At 46.8% G+C, this 18,051-nt stretch overlaps 1 protein-coding gene across 1 annotated transcript in view; it reads right to left on the bottom strand.

Moving 5' to 3' along the window:
- Positions 1–779: 779 nt before the first annotated feature.
- Positions 780–18,051, bottom strand: part of LOC144153197 (uncharacterized) — a 68,320-nt gene continuing 51,048 nt past the window's right edge. Inside the window, exons 5-8 of the mRNA XM_077684851.1 lie at positions 12,692–12,708; positions 8,039–8,105; positions 1,466–2,784; positions 780–936 (exon numbers count right to left, since the gene is read on the bottom strand). Coding sequence (XP_077540977.1) covers positions 1,484–2,784; positions 8,039–8,105; positions 12,692–12,708 — 1,385 coding nt within the window. The 3' untranslated portion in view covers positions 780–936; positions 1,466–1,483. The remainder of the gene's footprint in view (positions 937–1,465; positions 2,785–8,038; positions 8,106–12,691; positions 12,709–18,051) is intronic.

Consider the following 18,051-nt stretch of genomic DNA (forward strand, 5'->3'; position numbering starts at 1 on the left):
GCCGATAACCTTCTCTTTCAGTTCATCTTCAGATCATTGTTTAGCCTCGGGTACATCAAAAACAACCAAATTTCACCGACGGCTATAACCTTCCAGATCCACTACTTTTTGCTGGTGCGAGATAACAGACTTATGGAGCGACTGCAAGTGTTGTTCGATTGGTGCTATAGGTTGCAGGGAAGTTTGAAAGCCGGTTACATGTCTTTCGATCTGTTCTAGCCTAGCCGAAGGAAGTGATGCAGCTCTTCTTTTACACCTGGTGGCCCTGGTGACGTCACACCTCCAGCGAAGTGGCCGAAAGGCGGACAGTCGGGCGTTAGAGCGTCATGCCAAGATGTCACGTTCGCAGTTGATATCACTGGATTGCCGAAGTTGCAGAGCATGTTGTTGAAACTGGCGAAACCAAGGAAAACCTGGATAAGCAAAACGAGCGGCATGCCTAGAACCAAGTTCGCCAGCGGTCCGCCGTGCCCAGTTCGAATATAACCGAATTCCAGCCAGCGTGTAGCAAACTTCAACCAGACAGAATGCCGTAGGTTCGATTCGTCGTCGTTGCCGAGGTAGATCATTCTAATCACAACAATAATCATATTTATGATTAACAGGACTTAATATCTGGCAGAGGCCGGTGTTTTTATTGAAATAGATGCTGGGAAATCACTGGCATAATTTTTTTTTCGCAAGAAGCTTTTGTGCGCATTGCAACCGATGTATATGGGGGAAGGGGGGGGGGGGGCATTCTTGTTTTTCAAGAGGGAACAAAAATAATCAGCACAGAATTCACAATGGTGACTGCAATAATTTATTTTTATTTTAAGACCCAGCTACGCGTTCTGCGATGACCATAGTATGTACAGCAGTAATCGTTCTCTAAGAGCTAGGAAGGCTTGCGGTGTCGGACTCTGGGCACTATATGATCTGCATCAGCGTGGAAAGCTGCAAGAACAAAAGCAAAAAGACATGTTATGGCAAAGGCTGCTAAGAATACTACTACAGCATACGCGTGACAAACTACACCCAGAGTGAGTCATACACTCTGGGTGTAGTCTGTTGATACGTAAATGCAGAGCAATGCCATCTACAGGTCCTGGTGAACTGCTTCACTTAGCCCTAGAAAACGAGCTGCTTACCTCTTTGGATCATTAAAATATCGTGTTACAAGACCACTTCTAGGTCTTTTTTTCGTATCCTAAAAATTTCCCGTTGCCCAGGGCTTTCGCTCTTCTAATGTTGAACTAGTAGAGCCAATTGGTATTCAGACGCGAAATACGCTAGGACAAATAACGTGTGAATAATGCGTTAGCACTTGAATCCTTTCGAAGCTTTTAGAAATAAGATTTGATCCTACTGAAATATTTTGACCTTTGGATGCACAGCAAAGTTTACGTATAAGTGGCACTGTTGATAGGTCACAGTCTGCTTGTAAACGACTTGGATTTCTCTAGTTGACGATGTATTTGCTTACCTGCGTTTACGGGAGAGTTTATGCGCTGAATTGGAAACTACGGACTCCTTGAAGACCACCGTATGCGCCGAATCCACCAAATCCGCCGAGGCTGTATCCCCCGAATCCGCCAAGTCCTCCAAGGCCGTATCCTCCGTAACTGCTGAGTCCACCTAGGCCGTATCCACCATAACCGCTAAGACCGCCAAGGCCGTATCCTCCGTAACCGCCAAGTCCTCCAAGGCCGTACACTCCATATCCGCTAAGTCCTCCGAGACCGTATCCACCATATCCACCAAGTCCTCCGAGGCCATATCCTCCGAATCCACTAAGTCCTCCGAGGCCATATCCTCCGAAACCACGAAGTCCTCCAAGGCCATATCCTCCGAATCCACTAAGTCCTCCGAGGCCATATCCTCCGAATCCACTAAGTCCTCCTAGGCCATATCCACCGAGAGAGTATCCTCCGAGGCTGGATCCACTGAGGCTACCAGAACCTCCAAGGTTGTACAATCCGAGACCACCATAACCTCCGAGGTTGGAACCTCCAAGGCTGTATCCTCCGAGGCCACCATAGCTTCCGAGGTTGTACCTTCCAACGAGGCCATAACCTCCAAGGTTGTATCCAACAGGTACTGGGGCGACGACTGGAGCTGGGAAAGGCACTGGCCTAGGAACTGGGACTGGGTGGGGCACTCGAACTGGAACTGGGTGTGGGCGGGGGAAAGGCACTGGGTATGGGCGTGCAACTGGAACTGGGAATGGGCGTGGAACTGGGACTGGCCTTGGAACTGGAACTGGGAAGGGGGCAGTGACGAGGTGGGTTGGGATCGGGACTGGGAAGCGGGCTGACCTTCCACTCAGGGGGTCGACAACTTGTCCAACTCCAGTTTGGAAGCCAACAAATCCTTGGCGGACTCCGTTGCCAAGATGTCTGACGCCACGGGCACCAGCTAGGAGACCTCCCAATCCGCCATATCCTACGAGGCCACCGTATCCTCCGAAACTACCGTATCCAGCGAGGTTTCCGAGGCCGTATCCTCCGTATCCACTAATACCTCCGAGGGTGTATCCTCGGTATCCACTAAGTCCACCGAGGCTATATCCTCCGTATCCACCAAGTCCACCGAGGCTGTATCCTCCGAATCCGCCAAGTCCTCCGAGGCCGAGACCATATCCTCCTAGGCTACTGTATCCGCCTACAAGACCATATCCAAGGCCGAGGCCACCGTATCCCCCGAGTCCACTAAAACCTCCCAGGCCATATCCTCCTCCGATGCCGTATCCACCGTATCCGGAGAGCAGGCTGCGGAATCCATGGCCGAGGGTGCCGTGGCATGCTGGGTGGAAACAAACATTTATTGGTGAGGCTCCACTGCATTTGTAAGCTGATGTAAATTGTAAAAGGGAGGAGTAAATGTTTATTTCACAAGCGTTGGTGCTGCACAAAGTTATCGAAAGTTTGCCATCCTGATTAACAGGGGGCGAAAAGTCGGCCCAACATATATACAGAGGTTTGATTCCTGAAAAAGATTTGAATGACTCAGAAATGTTCTCAAGAACAAATTTTACCGCATTAAATGTGTGTTAATCGGACAGATTTATGGGAAATACTCAAGGTGGAGTAAGTTCGCCCTGTTCCAGGACGGAGTTTTTTCAAAACTGCGAAGTTTATGATAAAGCTGCACTGCTTTCCTATGTAACCGCTTCGGCTGTATTTGTTTGGTGGACGTCAAATTTTCCTGCGCATTAAATTGGTTCGGAAAACTGTACGTACTTATGGCAATTTGAAACAGAGGAGCCTAATTATGGGCAATAAGACGCAAAAAATGGTTTTGTTCAGGAGAATGAAAATTATTACGACAGTCACCCCAGTAGTATGCTTCCACTACCACCTGAGACCTCTCGGCAGAGCGAGTTTCCTTTAAGGATGGGGAAATTGAAGGTATCGCGTGGCGGCTATGAAGATAGCCTTGAACTTATCATTGCGGAGTTTGGGCTGAACAATGGGAATTAGAGAGAAGAACCTTAACAAAAGCTGGAGAGGACAGCCCCGCTAACGATAGGGCTTGCTGTTCCACCTGGGTAAGCTTTGTGTCGAACATTCAGTGGAATCTATGCAGTCATAATCATAGTTATAGTAAGCAAGTTAGTTTCTTAGACCTGGTCCGAAATAAAAAAGTATGTTTTAATATTGTGGATACTAGCCTAGTTTATGGTAATGAGATTGGTGTGTACAATAAAAACCCACAATTATCACAGTGATCGCCTTGACCGACGCGAAATTGCTTAGAGTAACCTTAATTCGTCTTGACCACTTATGTGAATAGCGGGATGCAATACGCGTTCAAACAGAAGTTTCTCGCACTACTTTATTGAGATGTTGTGGTACGGTATTAAGCCCCCCCCCTTCTATCTTTTGCTATGCGAGAAACCGCGTATATAGGCTCTGATATGAAACTGGTAGCACTCATGAGAAGGCCAAAGAGAATTTTCTCTTCCTGTGTGTCGGTTACTGAGACACCCGCAAATCCTCATATCTTAAGTCTCCATTCGTGGTTCGGCGTCCTTATGCATTAACCTTGCGTATTTATTGCAGATCGTGCAGATAGTTGTTAAAGGGATGCATTTAGTACCGCAGTGTTTAGCGAAATTAACCATGGCAGCTTATCACGCCATCTGATGACAGCTACTTAAAAGGTACAAAACCGCCCACCCGAAGTTTGACACATTATGCAGAGGAGGACGATAAATTTAGTGAGTGCACCGTGAAGGCATATGGAAATCTCATGTGCAGTAATCGCCTTTTATGAGAAAGCCAAGGTACACAAAATCGGGTTCGTAATATGTGACAGTTCGTTTAAAGCGGGGATTGCAGTTGATTGCACTGCAGTGGAAACCATGAAATATTTGGAGTAAGAGGGGTTTCGAATAAAGAAATTTTGTCACAACGAGTGTGTTCCACTAAGAATGTAATTATTTTCCAGGACTCATGCAGAAGTTTCCACCTTGCAAGCCTGACACTAAACTTTCTCACCGCGAGCTTGTCGGTTGAGAGGAGCTAGGCTAGTATGAAACGGGTGCACATTATGCTGGAAGGCTGAAGGTGCAAGTTCTTTGTTCCTCTGAATGAATGGGAGCATAGTGGCATGAAAAACTGGATGGGTCTGCTCATTACAGTGTTTACAGGGTGGCGTGCGTAGGAACCCAAACTAAAATAGCCTGCGCTCGTGTGCCCGCTTGCCTTGCTTGTTCCACTCACTGCCTAGACGCCCTTCTGCTGCCTGAACTGTCCATGCCGTTGAGGGGTTCTTGGCCATTGCGGTTTCTAGAGGACCGTTCGTCCTCGCTTTGGTGGGAGGGAAGGGGGCGGAAGTGTATATGTTCGGGTGCAGAAAAATATTTACCAAAGCTAATCAATGCTACGATTGCGGCATGTTAATGCTTTCGCAATGACGCCAGGTGTTACGAATCGGTCCACCGCCCTACTTTCCCGCATCACCCCCGGCTGTGCGGCGAAGCCACTGCGTGCGCCTTTCAATAGGCGCCAGCGTGTCGGTGACTCATACTTTCAAGTTTCGACAAGCTTGGGTCAGACGCTACGCTTTCGGCGCGTTTCAAACTTCGACGGTTGCCGGCTCGGCGAGGCACGTCGCAACCCGTTCAAGGACACAGAGGCCCCGCGATCGCAGCGGAGTCCTCCTGTCTCGCTTCTCTCGAAATCAGCGTGCGCCGCTGTACTGACTGCTTACGAACTATTGGCGGTGAGCTCGACCACGGGCGGCGCTGCGAAGCGCGCCTCCGTGACGTCAGCTTAGGGATTCTCGCATATGTCGTCTGCTTCACTCGGGCTCGCTCTCCCCGCTATTTCTTTGCGCTCAGTTGACGTCTGATGCTTGTGCGCGCCAGATTTTGCGAGTGCGTAACTTTTTATCATAACAATAGACTTGAAATCACATAAACTAGCTCAGGGCGTGAGTTTAAGTATGGTTTTGGATACCGCTACGGAAGAAACATTGCCAGCGGGGCCCCATTCTTTGCGAAGCCGCTCCTGTGCGGAGCGCGAAGAGTCGGAGCTAAGCGTCAGCTTCTGTACTGAGCAATCTTTCTAACAAAGAAAACAGCCAGTTGCTAGTAACCGACAACAACGAAAATCAAGACCAAAACAAATTCCAGGCCTTTGGGGCTGTCGGTTTTGGCAGAAGGCATTGCGATTCCTGGTAATCATATGTAAAGTAGAACAGTTTTTGCAACCTTGCCGAACGCTCGAAAGTGTTGCATCACATCACTTTACGTTGTCATGGCATGAAAGTATGCCGACATGCGCTATGACACGCAAAAAATGTAAATTTAGTTCCAAATAACCTTATGTATGTACAGGCGCGTGCTGGCTTCATACCAGGTTTCCAACCAGTATGGAGGTTTATTGATCAAAACAAGTCACGTCTACGGTAAAGATACAGTAGCACTATGCTTGTTCAGACCTGGTGGGCTATTTTTGTACATTTCCCGCAGCCATATCTTCCCAATATTCAGATATGCGTTATACGAAAACTGCACTCAAGATGATGTGGAAGAGGAGGAGTAGGAGGAGGGGGAAACTTTATTTAACTTTAAAATCGAGCTGATTAGTGGGCTGGGTTATCAGTACAGGACAAGAGAGTAGGAGTAATTCTCTTCAATCCATCGGACGTCATTCCGAGTAGACCAAGATTTATTTTTTACACCTGGAAGGGTTGGAAAACGATAAAGCGCTGCTAGGAAATATTCATCGGTTTCGATTCTTGTAATATATGCACGTATGCTATTTATTGTGTTTGTTAGCGTGTATATCGAGCCTTCAACACCGTAATCATGTCATAATTGGTCGGGTTGAGAGTCAGTTTGTTATGATAACGATGGTTACGAGAGAAATTCGGAGCACAAAAGCTGCCTTCGAGTACTCTGGTCAACGATTCCTGGGGCGCGATCGCGGTGGCGTAGCACAAACCTCTTTGTATTTGCATGTGAATAGGCAACGCACGCTGCGGATATGCATCTTCTCGCGCGCATTCATAACGAAATCCAATTTGTGAAAAAGGGAATGTATGCCATACAGCATTAAGAAAATATACGCACAATCTTCGTGAGCCTAACAAACATTCCCAAACCTACTAATAAGACATTTGTGATGGTGCAGAAAAACTAATGAGTTGGGAACACTTCATAAGAGCATCTCAAAAACAATTCAGGGAAGCCTATGCATTTCGAATACTTATCGAGGAGCTCTGAGCACTGAACCCCGCGAATAAGCAAAGAAGGACGAGTTATAAACGATCTTCTGACCGAGGCTCTCAAGAAGGTTGTTCTCTCACTCTTGAAGTGTTGCAAACTTGGGGGGGGGGGGGGGGGGGGGGATACAGACTGAAGTTATTCAGATGTGTCAGAAGCTGGCAAAAATAACTGAATTACTAGAAACACGCTTTTTGATGCCCTAAAGCATCAAAGCGGGCGATTTCTAGCGCAGGCACTGCTGCCCCTAACAAGCGGAGTGTAGCAGACGACAGCGGCGCGAGTCCCTAAGCCGACGTCAGAGCCAGGGGGCGCCACTGAAACATCTCATCGCCAATGGAAAGAGCGTTGTGTGTGTCTGTGCGTAGCGTGCGCAAAATGTAGAGGGAAGGCTGTTTTGACCATTACCGCTTTTTAGTATAGATAGAAGCCCCGCAAGCGCTATAACCCATTCCTGTTAGAGCAGCGAATCCATGCTGTCACTCTGCTCGAGTCCTGTATTGTAACCTCGCCCGTCGGGGCATTGTACTTTGGCTTCGGCTCACCTCTCGCTATGAAGTAAACAGTTACGTTAGCCTGCGGCTTCTGGACTTCTTCACGGCTGCAACAGCGGCTGGCCGCTCGCTTCACCCCGCTACCACACGTATGCCGGAGGCTACGGAGCTCGGATCGGGTGCCCCCACTCGGTCGCAACACAGGGTTTCAACATTGTGGCGCCGAGATTGCTAACGTTATAACGTGTCCGCCTTTTTTACTTTTCCCTGTTCTGTTCACGATTGCTGGCGGATAGCGGTTCGAGACACTTCATACTTTAGATGGCGACTCTGTCATAATAAAGGAGAGATTTATATGCTGTGCTTGTAGTTGCACAAAGGCACATATGCGTGTATTAGCACTGACGGCTGGTTAGTGGCTGATCCGGCGGGCACAACATGCGCGTCTTAGTTCGACAAGTGGTTTAAAAATTGTCATAAAGAAAACTTCCGCTCTTCGCACAAAACAACGGGATCGGTAAAATCTGCTTGACGGCTAAACTTCATAGCCCAAATGTTTAGAAGTTGGACTTGGTGAAAATACGTTTATATATTTAGGGCTTAGATGAACGCTAGAGCTAGGAATATCCCAGAAGATGAAGTCAGTGTGCATGAAATTGTGAACGCTTCTGTGGTTGGGATAGCACAATCTCGGCCAAGTTTAGATCCTTTATAGCAGCAAAAAATACGGACTAACTCTAGGCAGATTGATGTCATTTAGGTTCTCAAAAATCAGCGTATAGCGTCAGCGTTAGTCTACAGGAAAGCAAGAACCACAGTTGCTACTTACCGACGGAAAGGAGTGCGACCACGAGGAAGGCCTTCATCTCGGATGCGGCCAAGGGGCTTCTGTAACACTACTGGTCTGCAGACGAAGCCGGGTGCTGTTCGATGCCTCAGCCGAACATTTTATACGTTTGAACTGTGCATTGTTCATGCCCGGTAGACGACGATGCTGGCCGCGATTGTTATTCCAACAATGCCACAAAAGGAGAAAAAAACGTAGTTTAGAGCTACTGCAGTTGCAGTATTTAGGTTACTGCACCACTTAACTCGTTTTGCGCAAAGGCAATCAGAACAATGTGAAGGGCTCACGGAAGTCGCCAAGTAAGCTGCTAACAAAGAAGGTGCAACAAAATGAAGAGTTTTCGAATAAAAATGCAACAATAAATTGTTCTGGAGGTTTGACGTTACTGCACTGCTTGTCTGGACGGTCAGGAATGTCAACGATGTAGCTGTAACGATTCAACCGCAGCAATTGCAGCAGGATCGCTAAGTTTACTGTGGCGATGCTGACAAGTCGAACTTGTACGGGTGCATGCACAGACGACCTAAAAAAGTGCTAAAATGTTCTTCGCAAGCTTGTTAAAAGCAAAAACGGTTCTTCTGACGATTCGAGAGCAATCATTTTGTGTCTCTACTCAGCTACAGTTTCTGAGAAGTTCTGTTGTACACTACACTTGCGTACAAACCATACCGCAGTCTAATGATTAACTAGTTCAGTGATATAGTAATTAACTGAGCAAATAATCTTTGAAGGTAAGCTTTCTTTGCTTTACCGATTGCAACCCTATGCGAAAACGCACTGCGAAAAAGCCAACTTTCTCTAACGATAATTATGATCGCGGGTGAAGTGAAGGATCGTTGAAACGCGAGGCTTTGTCTTGTCGAAAGCCAATGTCTTCGAAGTCCAAAAAATCTAAATCGTTACATCCAAAGTGCACTGTAGGAAAGTCAACTTACACAGTGGGTTTCCACGAAGGTACATCAAGGGTAGGTGCACAGTCAGCACGTTATCCCTGGCCGACCTCCCCAAATGAGTACGTGGCAACCCTTCAAGTGAATCATTACCACCAAATTACAGACGACAACGAATAAATCCCTCACGAGATTGGGCTTTGATTAGACTCGGTTTGCGGCGGAAGAAAGCGTCGCGTTTCAATCCTCTGCTCGATAAATAAAAAAATATTTACCCTCCTCCTCCTTGTCGTTAGGCGAAGGGGATTTGATTTTTTTTTAGTTTTTATTACTTCTCGGAGTGCATACAGTCGAACACGGATATATCGAACACGGGTATATCGAATTATTGTCTATATCGAACTCATAAATTATCCCCTTGAAAATTCTGTGTAAAAGTATAGGAATTCGTACGTTTATATCGAACAGTATTTTTCCCGACATTGGGTATATCGAACGCCGCGCAAGCTGGAAGGTGCTCTTCGGCGGTCGCTGCACCCCCCATTGAGGTTGAGGAGGATGTGGAGGAATGCGCGGGCATGGCGAAGGCTGGCTCGCGGAACTAATCCCCCCTACCGGACAGCTCGGGCCCCGCTACCGGCCGCCGTAGCGTTAGCTGACGGAGCCCGGTATGCTAAATCTCTCTAGGCACACAATCCCGAACGCTCAGAAAATGTGACATTGCGAGGTAGGGATGCCCCGACTGCGGACGTCTTTTTTTTTCTTTTTTTTTTTTTTTTTTTTTTTTTTGCGGCTGCGTACGTTCCCCGGTTTGCCGAAAAAGATACGTACGTTCCCCGGCTTCCCGAGACGACATCTTCCCCCGATGTCGTCTCGGGAAAGGGAAGAGGGAACGAAGGCGCTGGCAGCCTCCTCCTCCTTTTGCATTTTGCTGCTGTTGCTGCTGTTTGGCGAGTTGTCCCGCACCTTTCGGAGATCACTGTTTCTCTCGGAGATGACCATCGCGAGCGCTTTGTTGGAGTCCGGTCAGAGAGCCTTGGAATTGTTACCTTCAAAGTTCTTGTGGTACGTGCGCGCTGTTCTTCTTTTGCGTGCGTGTTGTGCATGGTGTGCGAAGGCGCGGCGTACTGCTGGAATTTTCTAGTTGTGCAGCCTCGAGAAGATCGAGACCAGCGTTTTTATTTTCATTTCCAGGACGAAGAAGCAGGCCAAGATCAGCGATTTTTTTTTTTTTTTTTCACGGAAATAAAGCGTCCTGTTGCATCGTGAGTGTGGAATTATTTCTCATTCTTGAATGCGATGATCGGTAAGTGATCGTCCGCCATAGGTGAGGTCTCAGAGCCCATATTTTTTATATCGAATTTTTCATATATCGAACTATTTCGCGATCCCCTTGGAGTTCGATATATCCGTGTTCGACTGTACTTCCTAACGAACGTCCCGACAACTCCGGAAGTGTTTGTGACGTGGGAAGAAACATACTCTTCAGAAAATATTAAGGTGGAGTAAAGAAGGCAGGGGGACACCTGATCCACAGCATAGGTGTGGAGAAGTTTTCGTTTCATTGCTCTAATGACAAGGAGTCAACGTCCGCTTTTTAGCAGTGACTTCAAAAAATTTGTAGCCTACGACAAGAACTCAAGTCTCGTCACAATAATTTACGAGCTGAACGGAGCAAGAACGAAAGAATTTATTGCCATGAATACCGAAAAAATATCGAAAAAAATTCAACCTCCTTAACATGAATCAGAAAGGTATTTAAGATGTATTTTTATGAAGCGAAGTTCGGATTTTCGGGAGGACAAAATACCTCCCCAAGTGCAATGCGGCCAAGGTGACTTGGTGCAACTGCTAACAACTACCTCTCCTGGTTCGTAGTATCTTAGTGTTTCTTGTAGGAAGCCTCAGCATAAGCCTCCTGCAGCAGATGGTGTAGTAGCGACGTTTGTTACAACGTCAAGAATTGATACGTGCTGAACACGCAGAAAATTCTCATGTTTCATATTCTTTTCCTTATGGGTTGGCTTCGGTAATGATGTTGAGAAAGTTTGGTACTTTTGATTCATACTGGCACACCAATGATCCCTATGTACATAACAGTACTTCTTGGTTTCTCTTTATGGTCTTCACGCGGGCTTGATGGAGGCGGAGTCCTGTATTCGTTTTGAAGCGGGGCTTTATACCACTCCCCAACCTCCCCCCCAATGTTTCAAATGCTGTCCTTCACTCGCGCAGCAAAAGTGCTTTGAGGCAAAGCCAAATTACTAGCAAACAGTGCCGTCTGTCACTTTCACTCTGTTATGTTGAAAAATTCTTTTGGGGAAATGTTCCTGATCTCAGGAAGAAATCACACTTCAATCGGCCGCTATTGCGACTGTATTATTGCACCTGTTTCATTTACGTGGACAGAAGTAGCTCATCGTAACACCTAAACAATTAAGAGATGACGTCTGATGTCATAAGCACCAATTTTACAAGGGGGGAAGATAGAGAAAATGGCAGCAATTTAACTCGTATTTTATCGGAACTATCCGGCAAGAATTATATGCCCCCATGGGTGGCGAACAATAACTAGACAGGAGAGGCGCTTTTTCTACGATTGCTACGATTGTTGGGATCTGAAAAGCATGATAACAAGACACTTTTACCTTTATTCAACCTTAGGCGGAGATACCCGTCTGGATTGTTTTGCTCAATCATGCAACACCACCATTTTAAAACAAAAAGCACACTCATTTTATTCGGCACCGAAATAAGCCAGGACATCGATATCAATTCTGACCACGGCATGCGACGCTCAACATTAAACAGCCTGACACGGCGGTTTAGCGATGCACCAGCACTCGGGTCTCGCAAGTGAATGAATTACACGAAGTGTCCCTATTATTCAATTCTCGTTCGTGGAGTCCAAGTGCAAATCGTTCGCACTTCGCACACGCAGTGCAATGCTCTCAGCTTACACCCCATTGTGCGACGACGGCCCAGGAGAAAATTATTGAATGCCCCAAATTGACGCCGCCGAAAAGCAAAAACCCTAAAAAAAATCTGTAGAAATTACGAGAATTATCTACTAATGCGTAGTATTCTTATGCCGCTTGTCTTGAGTGTGAGTTTCTACAGCCAAAGGTATTGGTTTTTCTAAATCCTGTCCGCCCAATTATCTCCATTTACGCTATTATAACGATTTGAAGTGTAACATTCGCGAAATCTGCCTCATTGTGGAAATGTAGGGCGTTATATGGATTGCCATTTTCCGTAATTGCTTAACATTTTTCTTATTTCTTTGTTTTTCAAAATTTCGTTCCACAAATTATCTGCCTGTACGCTGTTATAACAACGACATTTGTAACTTCTGGGAAATCTGCATTATTTTGGGAATGCAGGGCTTTGCACGGTTAGCCATTTTCTGTAATTTTTTTTACATTTTTCTTATTCTTTTACTGCTTCAAAATGTCTTTGTACCAATTATCTAATTTACGCTAATATAAATATTATGGGTGGAACTTCCGCAAAATCTGCATTATTGTTGAAATGCAGGTCGTTATACGGTTTGCATTGTCCGTATTTTTCATATTTTTGTTCTTTATAATTTTTTTCAAAATTTTGTTCGGCCAATTGTCAAACCCGGTTATGGCGAACTGCAATATGCGCCACGATTAGTTCGATATATCAATAGTTCGAAATAGCCGAACCCGCCTATAACGAGTTTTTTGCTACGAGTTCGCAATACGCGGGACCCCCTCACCCCCACCCCACCTCCTCCTGCCAACCCCGCATGCAGAAACGAAAATAATAAAGTATGCCATTACCATGCACAAAACCATCTATTTACTGCAAGCAATAAAGCTACTTTCCGCTGTAACTACCTACTTTCCGAAAAAGCGGTGATTGTTGTTTTCACTTTCGTTTTGGCGGCGTCAACGAGCACAGAATTCTCTACATGACACATCATTTGCATCAGTTGCAGTCCGTGTCCTTCTATATCAAAACAATATTGGTGGAGCACATTGACTGCCGAAAGCGTTTCATTGAGCACAGGACGGCTTCCACCCGCGACATCCCCGCCTCTTCGGTGCTTCCAGCAGCGCCAGCAGCCATGACATCCGCGACGGTGTCGGCGTCCGAGGAGCTCAGTGAAGGCAACGTCGTCGTCAACACTCAGGCAATCCTCGAAGGGCACTCCTTTCAGCACAACATCGGGAACGTTGGCGGGCTCTTCCCACAGTTCGCCGATGCTTCCAGCTTTGTCTGGACTCGCTGACTGGGAGGGTTTAATCGTGAGTCAGGCGCGTCGGAAACAGTTACGGACAGTGCCGGAAGTCACCTCGCTCCATGGGGGGCTCAACCTCTCCATCACAGTCAATCAACATCTCGATCGCCGCTCCGAGGCCATGCATATTGGCGGCAATTCTAGGCGCGCCGAGTTCGATATATCAGATGTGAACTTCGATATAAGGAATATGTTTCCAGTGTACTTTTGTAACTGATCTTTCTTTGTTCGATATATAGCATAATTCGCTCAATCCGGGTTCGTTATAATCGGGTTTGACTGTATCTCCATTTACGCTATTATAATGACTACAGGCGGAATTTTCTCGAATCTGCATTATTGCAAAAATGCAGGGCGTTACACGGTTAGCGATTTTTCGGAAATATTTTATATTTTCCTCAACATTTAGTTTTTTTCAAAATTTCGTTCGACCAATTATCTCCATTTACGCTATTATAACGATTACAGGGGAAAATTTCGCGAAATCGGCATTATTGCGGAAATGCCAGGCGTTATACGTTTTGCTATCTTCCGTAATTTTCAATATTTTTCTTATTTTTTAGTTTTTCATAACTCTGTTCGAACAATTGTCTCCATGCACGTTATTATAACGATTACATTTGAAACTTTCCTGAAATCTGCATGATTGTGGAGATGGAGGGCGTTACACGGTACACCAGTTTTCTGAATTACTTCATATTTGTTCTATTTTTTTATATTTCAAAATTTCGTTGGACCGATTTTTACGCTATTATAACGATTACACGTGGAACTTTCTAGATATCTGCATTATTGTGGATATGCCATGCATTATACGTTTTGACATTTTACCTAATTTTCTAATAAATATTTTTCTTATTTTCTAGTTTTTCAAAATTTCGTGCGACCAGTTATCTCTATATACGCTATTATAGCGACTACAGGTGGAACTTCCGCAATATCTGCATTTTTTGTAGAAATGCAGGGCGTTACACGGCTCTGGCTGTGGGAGGACTCGGCAAAGAGTGCTACGCATTATTACTGCGCAAATCCCCCACCCCGACACGCTCACCAACACCACCACCCGCTTCGCTAGCCGTCCGAGTTGGCCTTGGTCATTAATTTCTGGGCAGTATGCCTGTTAGAACTGAAACGTTGTCTTTGAATGAGAAACAAACGCGACCGTCCGCGTTTTCAATCAGAGCACCGGCACTCGCGAATTTCGGAAGCTGCCTTCTGGCCGCGGCGATATCTCGCGACAGCGGCCCGGCATTCCTCAACCGGAGCATTCCGTAAACACCCCCGCATACGTACGCCCAAAGCCGCTGCGTGCATAGAAACGCATCGTAGGGTCAGATGTGTAGCGTACTGCACATGTGCACCACTAGAGCGGTGCACGGGCCAAAAATTTGGGCCCGAGCCCAGCCCGGGCCCGGTGCTTATCGCAGTAGGCCCGGCCCGACCCGACGAAGAAGGCCAACGGGCCGGCCCGGCCCGGCCCGGACCGAGACCTTAACCTTACGGCCCGGGCCCGGCCCGGCCCGGCTGCGTGTTTCCAACCCAAATACCGTAAGGGCCCGCGCCTGATTGGAGCACGTTTGGAAGCGAAAACTACCTAAAGGCGGTAAACCGCATCGTAAGGGAAATGATAATAGGCAAAACCAACATTAAACGGGCAAAACAACCCAAATTAAACAACAATCATGCACATATCCCTACCGCCGCTGTCCTTCGCTCAGCAACATACGAAAGAATTAAAACCGACATAAAGGTGACCGCACCGCCCAACCTAAAAAAAAAAAAAAACACGAACCAAGAACCGCCAAACCACGGACAAATTCATGGTAATGTTGAAAAATATTCAAGAAAAGTAGCCGAAACCGAAATGGCCCAAACCACTGAAAAGTAAAAAAAGAAAAAGAGCTGGAGCTCACCTAAAGGGAACAAAACCACCCGGCATTTTGTGTAGAATTTAATAATGTGCCAGAAATGAATTAAAACAAGCAATTAAAAATAGAATGGAACCTTGGGCATTTGAACCTGATTCTTGCGATTGCTATCCAGAAATGAAACCTGTATGCGAGAGGACCCGCCGGTTCGTGTTTGTTTAAACAGGATGTGTACTTGCTTTGTTGTTTCGTCCGTATACGTTTCCTTTTCTCGAGAGTATATAGGGCTGTCGGACTCGGTCCCTTCTTTTTATCGAGACGCAAAGTACACGCGTGCATTTATGCACATTTTATCGTTGCCGCTTCACTACGTTCTATACCGACTCATATCGCGTATCTATAAAGTTTCAATCATATTACATGTTACTGTTTAGGCGGCTGCTGGCGAATTTAAACCACCTTACTCCCCTGTTGCACTTTTCCTTTGGTCTTCGTCTGCCGGTCACGACGCCCGAGGGCACAGGCCGCCACCTCCTACCATCAGCTACGCTCGCCACGATGTTTTCCCGCCGAAACAAAGAGCAAAACTAAAGTTGAATTGTCACCTCAGTCTTTGACAGCTTCACTTTTGTTGGCTCAGAGAAGGAAACGCAACTCTGAATAGGGCGCTGCTACAGAAAACAGATGGAGATGCAGGTTTGTCTAGCAGTGTTTGCAGTTCAAAGTGTTCGATCTTGAAAATTTGTTTTCGCCCAAACTTAGAGGTGGAAACTAGTCACGCTGAATTGCCATTCGTTGTACTTCCCTAGGCGGTGTGTCGCTGAGGCGCATGTGTTGCTCAGTTCATCCCAAGAGATGCAGTTGCAGATCTCTCACACTTACCGGCTTGCCATACGCCCACATGTGCCTCAGGGCCTAACGATAAGTCCCGTGGAATGTGAAAAGAAACTTGGCCCGTGCTTTTACCGCGTCAGCAACATGTAATTTCTGTGACATCATAGAAAACCTAAGTATTGCTTCACTGTGCCGGGCCAGCCCGGGCCGTCAGGACGGCCCGGCCCGTCCGAAGCATTTACATTTCGGCCCGAGTCCGGCCCGGGCCCGGGTGAAAAGTAAGTCGGGTGGCCCGAGCCCAGACCGCTGGCCGGACCGGGCCCGGGCTATCGGGTAAGCTCGAGCCCATGCACACCTCTACGCAGTACTGACCCGTATCTACGAGACGTACGCTCCTCCAGGAACGCCAAACTAAATCTGTCTAAATTTTCTTGGTATTTTTTGTGACTTTCTTACGTGGCGTTACGCGTATGCCCACGCGTAAGCCTGGGCAACGCCGGGCGGTCATCACGAGACGTGCGCTCCGTGCGCTCGGCTAGGCCCAGTTTTGTGGTAACGCTCCAGGGTGGAACTGAAAGCTTAAAGGGGCCATGCAGACAACATAGAAGTTTGTTTTCTTCGTAAGATTTCGTCTTTTATAGCGCCCGCACGCGCTTATCCGGCAGCTAATGTTACAGGGGCGGTATTGAAACAAACTTTCAATGCGTCATTAGGCTCTTCATCCTTGCTTACCGTCAGTCTTTACAGATGGCGCTGCCATACTGAGCTGCGGACCGTTGTCTATCGTTGCTTTGTTTTTGACTGTATTTGCACCTGGCTTGTTTTCGTTACGGTAATAAGTAATCGTTTCGTGAAACATGGGGTATCCTCAACAAGCATGTTCACATAAGACAACGTCGCTTACGTTAATCGGTCAGTGTAGTCTAAAACAATTATAAAGCGGCGGGCTGCGGCGCAGCTAGAACAAGCATAGTGCGCCCAGTACCAACAGCAGTGCGCATCGGTACTTCTATGTTTACGTCTATTTTCGTAACTTTCATTGTTTACTCCACCATTCTTACTACTGTAAATTGAATGTACGCATTATATTTAAGCGCAAACAGCTCGTTCAGCAAGCTTATAAGCCGTGCCTAATTTGCGCTTGCTTTTGCGGGCCTCCGCGAATCGCACAGCTGGGCATATGGCATCATAGGTTCTGTGGAGGGAAATGAGCTAGTGGGTCGCATGGCCATTCCATTTTTCCCCTAATTGTATAGCTTATTTGAGCGAAGTGTGCGTTGAAAGTGGTGTCACTATTGATTTTAACAAGGCAGTCTTTCGAATGAACAAAACTTGCGTTTTGTCTGCATGGCCCCTCTAAACAACTCTGCTGTTAAAACTGCCCAAGTGTACGCTAGATCGAAGGGAACCAGAAGAGGAAACGTGTGGACTTGGCATGCGTGCTCGGTTTGCCAATAGTATCAATGCTCACCACTATTGTAGTTCAGCAAGAGGAACTTCGAAAGAAGCTAGAAGTTTTCGGCCCCTGTGTAAAACAAACGTGAGGTGCGAAGCATTAGATAATGGAATACGTCCTGTGTACATGGTTTAAAGGAGCACTGACACCAATTTTCGGCGTTAATATTAATGCACACTTCGCTTCCTTCGCTCAACCGAATACCCTGGCTAAAATATGAGCGGCCTGCGACGCGAAGAACATAGTTCAGTTGGATCTCATGTACCGCGCCGACGGAGCAGGGCGCGGAGCGGCACTCAGCAAATGGACATCAGCGTGACATCACCCCGTGAAGCCAAAAGAAGTGACGCGACAGCGTTCGTCAAAAACTCGTGACGTCACTTCACGGGCGTGGCCCCACGAGCGGCGAGCGGGCGCCGGTGATGTCCGCACAAAGCGGTGAGGTCAGGCCGGGATTCTGTCATATGCGCCGTTCGGGATGAAAGCGCGGGTATTTGAAACAAACGATTTTCCGGCCGTTCAATGTAATTAACTATCGCTCGCTGAATTATTTGAAGTGCTGTTTCAGGTTCGCCAGGCCATTAAGCATCGATAAAAGCAATACAAGTGTAACATAAAATTTTCGTGCCATTGCTCCTTTAAGGAAGTTAGAGCAGAAGGAGTGAACGTGGACGGAT

This window comes from Haemaphysalis longicornis, unplaced genomic scaffold (assembly GCF_048455015.1).
Source record: "Haemaphysalis longicornis isolate Haplotype H1 unplaced genomic scaffold, Haemaphysalis longicornis Haplotype H1 scaffold_9, whole genome shotgun sequence".
Classification (NCBI taxonomy): Eukaryota; Metazoa; Arthropoda; class Arachnida; order Ixodida; family Ixodidae; genus Haemaphysalis; species Haemaphysalis longicornis.